The sequence below is a fragment of the Magallana gigas genome, chromosome 4, assembly GCF_963853765.1.
Source record: "Magallana gigas chromosome 4, xbMagGiga1.1, whole genome shotgun sequence".
In the NCBI taxonomy this organism is placed as follows: Eukaryota; Metazoa; Mollusca; class Bivalvia; order Ostreida; family Ostreidae; genus Magallana; species Magallana gigas.
In genome coordinates this window covers 12849377-12863408 of record NC_088856.1, presented here as the reverse complement: position 1 = coordinate 12863408, position 14032 = coordinate 12849377, and the positions used below count along the sequence as shown (strand labels likewise).

General features: G+C 32.1%; 2 protein-coding genes across 3 annotated transcripts; one reads left to right on the top strand and one right to left on the bottom strand.

Moving 5' to 3' along the window:
- The first annotated feature begins 147 nt into the window (after positions 1-147).
- LOC105318597 (transmembrane protein 115) lies at positions 148-2294 on the top strand. The gene is made up of 3 exons (XM_011415798.4): positions 148-867; positions 1339-1518; positions 1926-2294. The coding sequence occupies exons 1-3, from the start codon at positions 176-178 to the stop codon at positions 2140-2142; spliced, it is 1089 nt and encodes a 362-aa protein (XP_011414100.2). The 5' UTR covers positions 148-175; the 3' UTR covers positions 2143-2294.
- Positions 2295-5623: 3329 nt separating this feature from the next.
- LOC105318596 (NPC intracellular cholesterol transporter 2) lies at positions 5624-9780 on the bottom strand. 2 transcript variants are annotated; one of them, XM_011415796.3, is made up of 4 exons: positions 9623-9780; positions 6763-6876; positions 6286-6443; positions 5624-5801 (listed from the first exon to the last, which is right to left on the bottom strand). In XM_011415796.3, exons 1-4 carry the CDS (start codon positions 9696-9698, stop codon positions 5715-5717), a joined length of 435 nt encoding a protein of 144 aa, XP_011414098.2. In that variant the 5' UTR covers positions 9699-9780; the 3' UTR covers positions 5624-5714. The 2 variants fall into 2 exon arrangements, with proteins under 2 accessions (XP_011414098.2, XP_011414099.3); XM_011415797.4 differs by lacking the exon at positions 9623-9780 and adding an exon at positions 7135-7285.
- Between the last annotated feature and the right edge of the window lie 4252 nt (positions 9781-14032).

Below are 14032 nucleotides of genomic sequence, written 5' to 3'. Positions count from 1 at the left end.
CATGTAAAGGATGGAATATTTTTTTTATACAGGACATGTACGAAGTTATAAGTTCACTTCGTATTCAGAAAGAAAGCTCTAGACGGATTATTGATGTATTGCGCAGTAGACAGGTACAGTAGACGGGGGACAACTCTTGCATGCCACGACACGTGAATACGTCACTTCCGTCAACATGGCGATGCCCATGATCAAGAATCTGCAGCAAGAAGTTTATTTATCTTTTGGAAAAAGTTCTGTTGTTGTAAAAGTAGTGGCAGTGGCTGTGACGATAGGATATTTTCTCTCGTATGCTAAATCGGTCGTACCGTTTCTAGCCGTCACACCCGGCTACGTGTTACCACCCAATTTCTGGGTCTGGACTTTCGTCACTCATAGCTTCATTGAGTTTCATTTCTGGGAAGTTCTGGCAGACATTGCTGTGTTGATTTTGTGTGGGAAACTCCTAGAACCGCTATGGGGAGCCCTGGACATGCTGATATTTTTAGCAGTGGTGAACACTGGCGTGGCACTAGCATCTTCCTTCCTGTACATTGGAATTTACCTAGTTACCAAAAATGAAGAGTATCTGTTTGAGACTTACATCCACGGACTGGTGGGATATGTAGCTGGGTTTTCAGTCGCTGTGAAGCAGGTTATGCCTGACCACAAGTTGCTGAGTTCACCATTTGGAACACTAAGAAACACTCACATTCCACTATTGCTGATGTTTGTTACCATCACATTGCGACTTATTAATGTTGTTGACGGGCCCTACCCCTTTATGTTTGGATTTGGTATTCTGATCAGTTGGACGTATTTACGATTCTATCAGAAGCACAGCAATGGTAATCGAGGAGACATGGCTGACCAATTTTCCTTTGCTAGGTATTTTCATATGTCAACACTTGAACATGTTGAAGTGTTTGGTTTTTTTTTAGATCCATACTCATCATGCATGTTGAAACAAATGCAATCAATCACATTGAAATAACTTAAATGTCCCTGTTACCATGATATGCTTGTGATGTCACATTTATTTATTATAACAATCAAAGGCAATAAATATCATGATAAAATTTTAATTCATATATAACATGTATGAAAACTGAATACAGTGATTGTGGTGATAATATATTTTAATTCTTATTAATATAACCTTTGTATTTTTGCTCTTGAATCTTATGATAAACATATGAATGTAGGGCAAATTTGAGAAGTTTATTCAAATAAAGAAGTGATGACATATTATTGCTCTCTTACTTCGGTTTATGTGTTTTACATAGACTGAAGATAATGCATGTTTGTTTTTGTTTTAACAGAAAGACTATGTTTAATATGGTTTAAATTTTATTTTAGCTTTTTCCCAAGCCGATTGCAGCCCATCGTAGCGATTCTATCCAACACAGTGTTCCTGGCCCTAGTTAAAATAAAAGTTTGTAAGAAGCCGCAGAGAAAGTATGATATTAGTTCCTCCGCGGGAAATACCATCACCATTACCCTGCCCGGCACCGACCCCACAGATGCTGAGAGAAGAAAGTAGGTCACATTTGGGTTTTATTGATTCAGTTTCATGTTTCATTAGCTTTGACTTTTTTTATCATTATAAAAGGACACAATTTTTTAAACCTGCATGGTTTCTTTAATTTTCTTGTCATTGATAATATATTATTTTAATTAGGTGAGAGTTACAATTTAATTTTTTACAGTATTTTTTATGAAAATGCAAAAAAATGATTAGAAATTGTGACGGTTAATAATGCTGAATTTTGTGGCATTGCCCCACCAAAAATGAACATCCTTAATAGTATGAACTACCAATACTTACATGTATAAACATCTGTTTTTATTTATAACTTGTAGGCATATAAAAAACATCTCAGTATATCAATTCCGTAAAAAAAAAAAAAAAAAAAAGGAAAAAATTCTTATTATGTTCATTTCAGAAATGTAGCACTGAAACTTTTGAATGAAAGATTAAGCAAGTCGGACCAGCCCTCCAAGTGGCCTTCTATGGATGATGATGACCAGACATCCCCCGTGTCCCCAGACTCCGCAGATAGTGCCCCACCCCCAGACACCAAATCTCCCAGTGTCAGGCTTCCTATTCCAGACTTCAAGGAGAACCAAATGGAGACGGAAGCAAACTCACAGACTTCGTGATGAGTTAACTTGATATGAGAGAGAGAGTGAGAGAGAGAGAGAGAGAGAGAGAGAGAGAATTGTCATTAGCTCTACGGTCAGTTCTATCTTTAATTTATCTTCATATGTTTATGGAGCCAATGTGTATGCATTTTTCCGTTATGTCTTTTTTATGCGAGTGATAATTATGTTAATATATGTATGGAATGTAGTGGTGATAGTCAAAAGATATGTTTACATACAATAATATATTGCTGTACCATAAGTTATGAATAGATTGTAAATTTGTACTGTTGATTTGATGCAATGTTAAGTTACAGTGTCATTCATTTGATTTTGTATCCCAATTTAGTTGTTATAGACTTATGTTTATGAATGTAAATTAATAATTAAAGATACTATGTATTTTGTTTCTTATCTTTATTAACAAGCTTTTTCTAAGGGTTTAGTTGCATCATGAACACACTTGTAGATATATCACAGATAAGATCTAATTAGTAAGATAAAAAATTGTGAGTGAAATTGTTTTCATTGCCATGTTTGATTTTTGTTTTAGTTTGAATTAATCCAAATGTGTATATTCAATTTGACTATATGCATTTCATGTTTAGCTCTGAATTTTCTGTTTGTTTTCCTTGCAAATTGAATACAAGGTTGACTAATTGTTGTAAATGTTATTACTATGTTGTAGTATAGGATAACGTTTTCCACTTAAGAATAGAGAAGAGAAACATAAAATGAATCAATTTGTTTCGGATAAACAAATAAACTTAAAGTTATATTGAAAAGAACATTATTCACCTGGACATTGATTCAAGACGGTGTTTTACTTTAAAATTAATCATTTATCCAGTGAGAGTTATCTCTCTTATTTTTGGTCATTGTGATTAAATTGATTTAAAAAATGTTGTTTGTCTTGGAAGAAAAGAGAGTAAAGATTGACTTTCCATGTGTTTAATTGATCTCAGTTTTATACCTTTTAAGAAATAAGAAAAGTTTGTGTGTGGATTTTCCCCTAGAACATTTCTCCATATAGTTTGTCATAATATGAATTTCGGTATTAATGCTCATTGGTTTTTACTTAATTTAATTTAACTGACATACAGTTGAGAAAATTATTACTATATATTTATGTATGATCCATAAAAGACAAATTTTATGAATAATTAGAATATTTTTGTTTTTGAAGAAACTGATGCAGTTTAGCCATAGTATAAGAAAATGATACACATTTAAAGAATGATTATCTTGTATATGTGTACACACTAATGTTAAAAGGGCTTTTAAATTTTAAAGTGTGTTTTTAGTAAACAAGAAAACAATCAAGCAGGGACACATAACTTTGATAAGACTTTCAAATCAAATGTATTTATTTTATTTTATTTGGGCTTGCAATACCAAGTATTTTTCTTACTATTAAATAGAACTAGATTGGATGGGAAAAAATGACTGTACAACACTCCAAGCTAGGTATTTTTCATTAGTAATCATGTAACAGTAGTATCTATAACTAATGATTGAATGAATTCAATCTGGAGTATGGTTATAGAGACCATGTATGAACTGCATTTTATATTATAACGCTGTATTTTCTCTATGTTCTACTCTGAAGATTATTTGTACAAGGCATCTGCTTTAACAAGTAAAATTTTAAAATGGTTAAGGAGGCTTTTTTCTGTATACATGATTACGTGTAACTACATGCATCTGATTGCCTAACAATTTAATTATTACATACATTAAGAGGACAGAGGGTGTTGTTTCTTGTGCAAAATATGAAGAGATATGTTTGGATTTACTGCCAGCATTTGTAAACATTTTATTGGTAATTTTTAGGAAGTAGCCTAAAAAAGACAAGGAATGTAGATCTATTACTGCTCTTTGATTATCATCTAAAAGATGGGTAATTTTAAATTTAGGTATTGCAGCTTTACAACTCGTTTACGTACAACAAAGTCATTCGAACCCACAGCATTGGAACAGAGAGAAATATCCACCGGGCCAGCATGTTTTTGTTGTTTTTTTCAAGCCGTGTATACACACCTTTTTCAGTTGAATTAGCTTTGTGATACATATATATTAATGACAAAAGTGAGTTGTGTTTTCATATTACTTATGGAATATGAAATCATTCTTTGATTATTATGAGGTGATCAAATACGGTCCGGACTGATCAGATCCAATAATGCGCGAAGGACTTTATGATTGATTTGATCACCCCGATCGTATTTGATCACCTCATGATATTCAAATAATGGTTCCTTATTACTTACATATGCATATAATATCCAGTATAGTTGTACGATTTATTATTAAAATAGTCATTGATGAAATGTTTTGGACTATACATTACAAAATCGATTTTTAGTGATATCAAAGACAATGGAAAATGTATATACTGTATATGGATATAACAACCGAGATTGGCATTTCACGTTGCATTTAACCATGTGAATGAGTTTTATATATTTTCGGCCAACAAATAAGATACGGCTCTGTGCGCTTCTATTTCATGTTTAATTATTGATCATACACTGTGACAGTTATCACAGATGTGCAAATTTTTAAAGAAGACAAGAATACTAGTCATGTACTGATTGAATCTGAAGTCATACAGCCTTACGGTATATGTGGGTATATCGGTATGCAAAGTTCCCACAATAACGACGCAGAGCGTTTTTTATGCCTTCAAATACTTCACAAATAACCATAACCATATAAAAAATTAATATTCCCTACTGACATATGATTTGCAATGATAGAGTCAATTTGTATGGACATATTTTCATAATTACGAATAATGACCATACATTACACTACACTTATCTACTCTGACTGCAATACAACAGTATTTTAATGAAACTTAGCTGATCTATGTACATTGTATGAAACATGCCTATGTAAACACATAAATTAATATGAATTTAATAGTTCATTACTCATAATAAAGTGTTACAGCAAAAAATGATTGTAGAATTAGAGGACTTTGCCTCTTTATCTGTTAATCATACGAAACAATTTATTTCTATCACATGCCCAATATATCATACACATTTCACATAATAATGACCACGAGATTGCAGGCTACATATTATAATGGACTTTGAACAGGAAAGTAAGTCACGTGTCCTAGAGTATGATAAGACAATCAGTATGTCACGACTAAAACGGAGGCATGGGATACGTCAGATACATACCATACTTATTATCTAACGATCTAAGTTACACGTCTATTTTCTTTTTATATTTGATTACTCCATCAAATTCTCGAACATTTTTTTTTTTAGAAATAATAATTTATTTGGTTAGGAGATTCCAATTTAATGAATTTCTGGGTAAGGTACAATATTTTTTTTTAATAATCCATGGTATTTTCATGGGGTTTAGATTTTATATTTTTTTAACACGTGTCCATGTATTTCAGCAATATTTGACGTAAAGTGGTTTATAAAACACTCATTGTCTTCCGCAATATTTTTATAATAAAACAACCATGCACAGGTTAAAGAGACTAGATGATTTATTACACAAAGAACAGTTTTAAACATGAAATACGATTTTACACATACATGTATTTATTATATAACCGGTCATTAACTAGTGATATGCACAGGGATGATAAAACAGAACAAGTCTCTATGGTGATCGTCCAATACCTCCCATTCTACATTAAGCCGAATCTGGAAGGTAAAAAACAATAGAATTAAAACTGTTTTCTATCAATAAAAAAACCTAAAAAATATGTTAATCATCAAGTAAATAAACAAGAACCGATAAATCTACGGACAGTTTATGGCGGTAATACCCCCGCCCCACATTTCCTAATAGTATAGTTAACTTTTCCTGAGAAAATTAAACATTATTCTTTAGCTTTAAGCCAATATTCTGTCAAGTTTGGTTGAGTATTTAGAAATTATGTTCATTTCAATCATAAGATTTTGACATACTTTTTATAATAACGATAACTTCACTTAAATTTTACCCATGTACTGATATTCTGAACAAGAGAATCAAACTAAATATTTTAAATTTTTAAAGATAAGATTTTGGGTTTCAAGACAAAAGTATAGTTAGATATAGATAGACAGAGAAACAACATGTATGTGTAATAAAACGTTTGATAATACATGTACTATACATGCAATAATACAAGTAATATTTTACCTTGGGATAAGCAGGAGATACGTAGAGAGTGTTTGTGTAGGTTACTTCCTGTCCAGATACAATGGGTCCGGACAGTGATCCGTGAGGAACTCCATAGGGAACCGGAAGTCCAAGAATGATGCCATGAACGGAGGATTTGAATGTGTTAGAGTCAACAGCTAAAGCGAAATACTCGATATTATATATCACATAAGACCTTCGAAATTATATAATTATGTATCATACATGGATGACAAAAAAAAAAGACAAAGAGTCTGAAATCGTTATAAATAAAACCACAACTGGGATTATTTCTTAAAAAACTGAAAATCATTTAAATGTGTCCTTACACGCTAAACTAAATTCTGTGGAATTTTGGGGGTTTTTTTTGTTAAATGAACAAATTAAACTTTACGTAAAGTACAGATCATATTTTGCACAAGAAATAACAATATTGCATATTGAACATGTACGTGTTTATATAAAACATATACTTACATGGAGTGAAGGTTGCCCTCAGTGTTATGTTCTTGCCGTGGGGGAGTGCGCATGGCTCTGCGGGGCATGGCTCGACATCCACAGTTGTGAGAGTGCCATGGACGCCATGTGATCCTGCAAAATAACAGAAAATGAGAACTCTCACAGGTTCGCTATAGTGGTTTTTTTCCGACCGTTTTAGCTTTTTGAAATACATGTTTCTTGATAAAAATGAAAAACAGTGTCTCGTATAAACCATAAACATCACAAATAGACACTGTTTATTGTAACAAACACGCACGCGCGATGCACGTCCAAAATGCTCTGTGTTTGAATTTATTTTTCAATTGCTAGTCAGTAGAATATACTAGGATCAATGATATGGTCACTTACTGCATGTTGAATATTTCACAGAAACAGCATTGACAGAAGCCAATGCGATCAAGGATAAAATGGCAGTTCTGATCATTGTCCCCTACAGCTAACCGCGCGATGTATAAAGTGATCCTTCAATGCTAAGTCGGATAATTTATGCTTATCAGATATAGAATGACCAGTCCATTCCAAAAAGTGGACCAGTGTTTATCAATAATTGCCACAGCCCTTAGAACTACTAATGTAGGTTTATTGCAATATTAGGTTCATATGGTACATTGAGTTACAAAAAGGTTTTCATAGGAACCAAAGTTGTGTGGTTTGTGGTCTTTCTTTGCATAAATGGCAACCCTTAACTAGTATCACCTTGTTTTGTCTTAGAATGTTGGAATAAACTGCCAATGTTTCACACCTAACACTAACCTAAACAATGGATTGTTATCCATCACTAACGTTGTCTCAACATTCTTTGTAAAGAAACACAATTCAAAAAGTTGGCAATCATAAGTGTGCGTTGCATGTATTTTTCTGTATATCATTGACATGTTCTTACTTTATTGTCCAACTAAAGCCCCTTCACAACTGGCGCGAGAGCAGAAGCGACAAAATATTCGCGCGAAAAAAAAATCAGATATGGTTCGTAAACTGTTGCCATAATATTCGCATATGAAAAAGTACTCTTACGAAATTTGCACGATTCAGAGCGACCGTTGTGCGATGTAAACGGTTTGAATTTTGCGAGCTTGCGTCTTATATGCCACTTTTGTACAATAAAACCGAGTGTTTTAAAATAATACGATATAAATGCACAAAGGACCAGATGATCGGAAAATTGAACGAGCGTCAATACAATTGAACGAGACAATCGTCCGATCATGCGTTTCACCGTACGAATGAAAATGGGTTTATATACCGCCCGTTTCCGACGCTCTTCCGTAGACATACATGTAGCTGAACGCAAGAGAAGATATCGCCCTAAAGATGATAAAATCAACAGCCAAAATTAAGGTCAAATGGGGCCTGAAACAAATATGCTTATACAGTGTACACTGTATAAAGGAACTATTCGCCCCGTTTTATTTTCGCTCATTTTGCTCTTTTTGTTAGATAGTGGATTAAGACTTGGCGAATTCAAATGTCTCACATCATCTCCCTTTTACCACAACAATGCTGGGGCGGATTCAAGACGAGGAAAAACCGTATGTAGAAGCGAAAATATCACGGGGCGAAAATAACCCTGTATCCAGTATATACTAGGGGCAAAGCATGGAAACTGAAACCGATAAATCTTGCAATGATAGTAAAACGTTGCAAATGATACTAGTTAACACGTTGTAAGATTACATGAGACGCGTTGAGCAACCCTCTCATGGTCGCACAACACCCGAAAAAACAGCTGAGATTTGTTTTACGATCTTCATTGATGCATTGGTCTTCCAAGTACACAAAACGTTGTAAAACGGTCGTTCTAATGTTCGTGCGTTGCTTTGCTACAATTTAGGTCGAATTCAGTCGCGTCTGAATAGTGTGCATGTTCACTTTTTTGAGGAGATATGATGCGACCACAATAACGCATGCAACGGATGCAAATGCTCGTGCAACGTATGCAAATGCTCGTGCGAAGCCAAAAAAATCAGATCACAAAGTCTTGTAAAGTGCTCGTGCGCCAATTGTGAAAGGGGCTTAAAGTGGCTTCCAAAATGTACAATCTTTGAGACTGTTGTATCAATGACCAATATGATTTAATATATTATATTGTATTGGGGGTCTGAAAAGCAATTGTGCAAACTATTCAAATTAGTAATAGTATATACATGTATTTTAATCTTCATAGTTAACATATCCATATTTTCTTTGTCTATGTCTAGGATGTCCAAGAATCTTTTGAGCATTACTTTATTTTTTTGTTTTGATTTTGAATATTGTTCATTGCATGGAACAAATTATACAAGTATATCATCAAACAGTTGCATTCATTTCAAGTAAGTGAGACGCCTTAAAAATCCTGAAATTGTCAACATTTTGAAAATGTTCATGGAATTAATTCAATATCTAAAAGCTGAATCTCTGTTGAAAGTAAGAATTCCATTTATTACAAAAAATTTCCACACCAATACAGGATCAATTCTTTAGCGATTTGTACTTTGTTAATATTATTTTATATCTTATTTAATACTGACATATAATTATTTTGTGCTTTAAAGTATCTATTCCTTTTCTAATAATTTCCAGGACATATCTGTTTTTACACCGTGGATGATGCAAAGAACATTGACTGATGATAATCAAGAACTCTTTGACACCATGTTTGTCTGTATCCATTCTTTTTGTCTTTTTCTCTCGCTTACACTTAAATGTTACATCAATATTGTGCAACACCCTCAGATAGCAAAACTTTCAGTTCTAATATTAACTGCCCTATACCAGATTCAGAAAGGCATCGTCACATTTAAAGCAGTGAAAAGATGGTACAGAAAATAATAATAAGATTGTAAAATGAACTTACTGCATCCGGAGAATTTGACTGACACAGCAGAAATGCTAGAGACAGCAATCACCAAAATCGTCAGATACTTGATCATGGTTAATTATTAGATTCGTCACAAAATGTTCAGTGTCCACCTTCTGTTTTCTTGACTATATATGTAAAACGGTAGAATTTCGGTCGATCCATGTCCAAGGGAGAGAATACAATTCTGTTTGGCTTAAAATCAAAATTTACCGTAATAACTTATTCAATTATTCAGAGAAGAGAACATGATTGACTCATATTTACTACATTTTTGAAATATTTGACAAAAAATCTTTAATAAGGATAAACTTTTTTAATTAAGTAGAGATTTATTACCCTTTTCCCCAAAAATGGAATCATCCAGACCGATCGGACCACTTTTACTTAGATCAGTCGATGCCTTTGAGACTTTTTACCTTTGATCACCTGATTGTTCCATAGAACCATGATAACTTTGAAAACGTTTGACCTTGTGCGTCCCAAATACCATAGTACCTTAGCATATGAATAACGAGGACAGATAGAGATAAATACAGGCACATTCAAAATGCTGATGAATAGATGATTACGTATTATATATTTAAATAATAATTTTTCGTTCAGTTTATAAATGGAGACCAATAGTTCAATTTATTGTTCATGTAGGGAAGTTTGCTAGGGTGATGACAAGAACACTTTAAAAATTTTAAAAATTTAAATAAACTCATTATGATTGAGATTTGTCAATTTTTCATATTTTATTGTTAAACTTTCCAAATCAGAAAAATATGGTTCGTGTTAAATGAAACGGTTAATAGCATATCTTACTTTGAAATAAGCACCTTTTGTTTTTATTGAGGCAGTTGATTTTCATTGAATACAGAATAATCAAAAATTTTCTGTCGCCCTACTCATTAATTTTTTCATACGGGATACATCAATGACGGATTATTAATACTTTAAATGAAAATTTGTTGATCAGTATTTCACATACATGTAAATGTAAGAGCAAGAAGACATTTTGACCATTGGTATTCTCCATGATTGGTCATGTCATAAAGTTGGTCATTCTTCAGTGATCCTTCACCTAATATACACCCTATGTTGCCGTCAGGGTTCAAAAAGAAAGAAACAAGTATATATCGGAATGTTGAAAAAATTCAAAGAACAAAAATTTATGATTTTAATATTTTTAGCTTCTTAAAATGCAACTGTTAAATAAATCTGATTTTATGCGCGAAGTCAGCATGTGAAAAATAAGGATATACCACTGTTAAGTGATTCTTGATCGAAACCATCAATTTAGAATAGACAACAATCACATATTAAAACATTTTCTTAAACATGATTCATTATTTTTAAATGACATTCCTTTGTTTGAAATTGAGTCATACAGACAATATGGAACGAATATTTTAAATAAGGAATTATTTTAAAGTCATAAAGGAATTGCTGACATAAGAAAACCCAATGTGTTTTAATATACAACCAAAGAAATCACAAGATAAAAATTGCATTCATATTGTTTCAGCATATTTTTAACTGACTTTGTTGAATAACACAAAAGACAACACTCATATATACTTCTAAATATTTCATTTACACTTGTAAGAAAAATAACTAAAAATTCAGAAGCATCGCTTTTAATACAATGACCAAAGAAAAATGTATTAGAAAATGCCAACAAACAAACAAACCTACATATAACAACATACATCACGCCATAGCAATGTGTCATTTTCACAAATTTAAATTCCATTTCATATTAGATAGTTTGCCTTTATATTTTTCAGCAAAACGCTTCTTTCTTGTTGCTATACAATCTTTAAAAAACATGGTTAATCAGATAATCAACTTTTTGGTACAAGTTTCATCTATGACAACTGTCTGTTAAACGTGTCCTTTACGTTATAGGGCTACATATACAATTATATGAAACTTGTTGTTTGCTGTTATACCTTTGTAGAGGACAGAGGAAATATGCTTGAATACATTTTAAAATGACTTGATGTCAACGAATATAAATTATACTGTTTGAAAACAAAGATAAGGAATTACAGTTTTTATTCCTTACGGGATGTGTCAATGGTACAAGTTTTGTACAGATATCGTTTACAAAATAGAAGCAGATTCATATGTTAATCGTCGCATTTATGTTGTTTAAAAATGGGTTTCTTTGATATATACTGCATATGTCGTAATCCATAAATATTCATCAACATGTGTTCATATGTAGATATGTTTTGTTTGAGCTTAACTCTCACATAAGTGTTGAGATTGATTATACAATGCTCTCCATAAATTTGGAGGAAATAAAGAATATATGAATTTCGTTTCATATAAAAACAGTTTGCCTATATATCAATAAACAAAATGCAATTTTCTTATTGCTATATAATCTTTATTTCCATAACAAACTTTACCTATAGAGTAGTATTACCCCCGCCCACATCACCAGTGACTAAACAGTGGGGATCATTTCGTTCGATCAAAGCACTGTAGTAAATGAAATAAGGTATGAAATGCATTTTCAAGTTACTATTAAATAGTTTAAAGCTAAAGGAATATTTTTAAAAATACATAAAAAGCTTTCACATTATCATTTGTTAAAATACATTGTAATTAGACAGGCATCTTCTCTGGAACATGCAAATAAAAGGACTATTACAGTTATCTCGCTTTTACCCACGTTTCATTTTCTACATTATCAGTATTTTTAAAGGTACGACAAAGAGAAAAATGTTGAATAACATTTAATATAGCCAATTAATATACAACAATGACAGTTTCAAACGGATTGAATGTATCCAGACAATTTTACAAGCGAGTTTGATACATTGTGTTTGGACATTAAAAACTGTAGATAATTTATAATTTGTTTTCAAATAATATTGTGTATTTCAATACTACCGCATTAGCACAGATTGTGTAATTTTTCTGCAAAGATTACCTGTGTACTACCTTTTTAATCCGAATGTATCACCAAAGAAATCATTTTATTGTTAAAATGTACATCTTTCTTTTAATACATTAATTTAATAAATTGATTGTAAAATCGACTAAATTACAGTTGATGTACATCAGTACGTTAGCAAAAAGAAAGAGTCAAATAGTTTCCTATGGGAATATGAATCAGCATGATTATTTCGTGCAGTCCGCGATTTTCTCATGTAGCTAAAGGTTTTGACTAATCGATATACGGAGCGTGTAGATTTCACTCCTGTTAGGTTTTACAGAGCTATGAATGCAATTAATTTCCGAAAGAAATAAAGGTGATCATACTTGGTGATGATGTCAGACCCCAATTTCCGTAGGACCGTAGGATGAACTGATGTACATTAATAGTAATTAAGTTGATTTAACTTAATTTTTACAATGAATATATCAATTTGTTAAAAGAAAAATGTAAATATCAAAAATAAAATGCCATCTTTGATTATTCATGCGGGATGTGAAGGTAGTGACATTGCAGAGAAAAAATTATACATAAGCCGCTAACGCGGGTTATGTAAAGATTTTCTGCAATGATAGCTACTTTTAAAACCCGCTTATATAATTTCTGCACCTTTTCATAGTATATGGTTTAACTTTATTCTTTGTAAAAAGATTCTTAAAAAAAAACAACAAATAGTCGTAGATAAAAACATTTTGGACCTCCCATAAGCGACGGTTAATAAATGACATGAAAAGTACTTAATTGTTTGTTGAAATTAGCATAGACTTGAAATTTAAGAGCTCTGTTGAAATTTGTGACTATATTAGTACGTGAAAAAAGTTTTAATGTGATATTAATAGAGAGCTACGCATATCATTCAAAGGAATAAAGTTATTGTGGCTATATTTGTCGTTTGAAAAGAACAAATGCAAAACCACCTACTTGCTTGTAATTAATTATCAGTTGTGACTTTCATTTGGTTTTAATTAGATTACGCTTATGTAGGTCCAGAATTTCGGTTCATTTTTACAATTCAGAAAAAAAAGTTTCAAATTAAATAAAATATGTGCAAAGGATTGAAATAAAAAACACTTCTTCTTTGAAGCAAGAAAATTACAGAATCATAGACAATAATTCAACGATTATTATCGCCTACAATCAAACAAAAGCATACGATAAAAGATAATTGTTTACATCATAGATATCAGGCTCCGATTTCACAAAAAAACTTAAGTTTTTACCTAAGTTTAATTTCAAATCCTGAGAATTTACTCAGCTGAGATTTTTCTCAATTGCATTTCACAAATCAAACTTAGTCATTTCTCAGCTGAGTTGAATTTTTTACTTAGCTGAGTCAAGGATTTTCATTGTCACAAGTGGCCCCTTATAACTTCTCCTGTTTTTTTTTTATTTATTCTTAATAAAAACAATCGTCTGCTTATGTTTTCAACAGAGGGAAATCGGATTAAATTAACAAGAGTCATAAAATT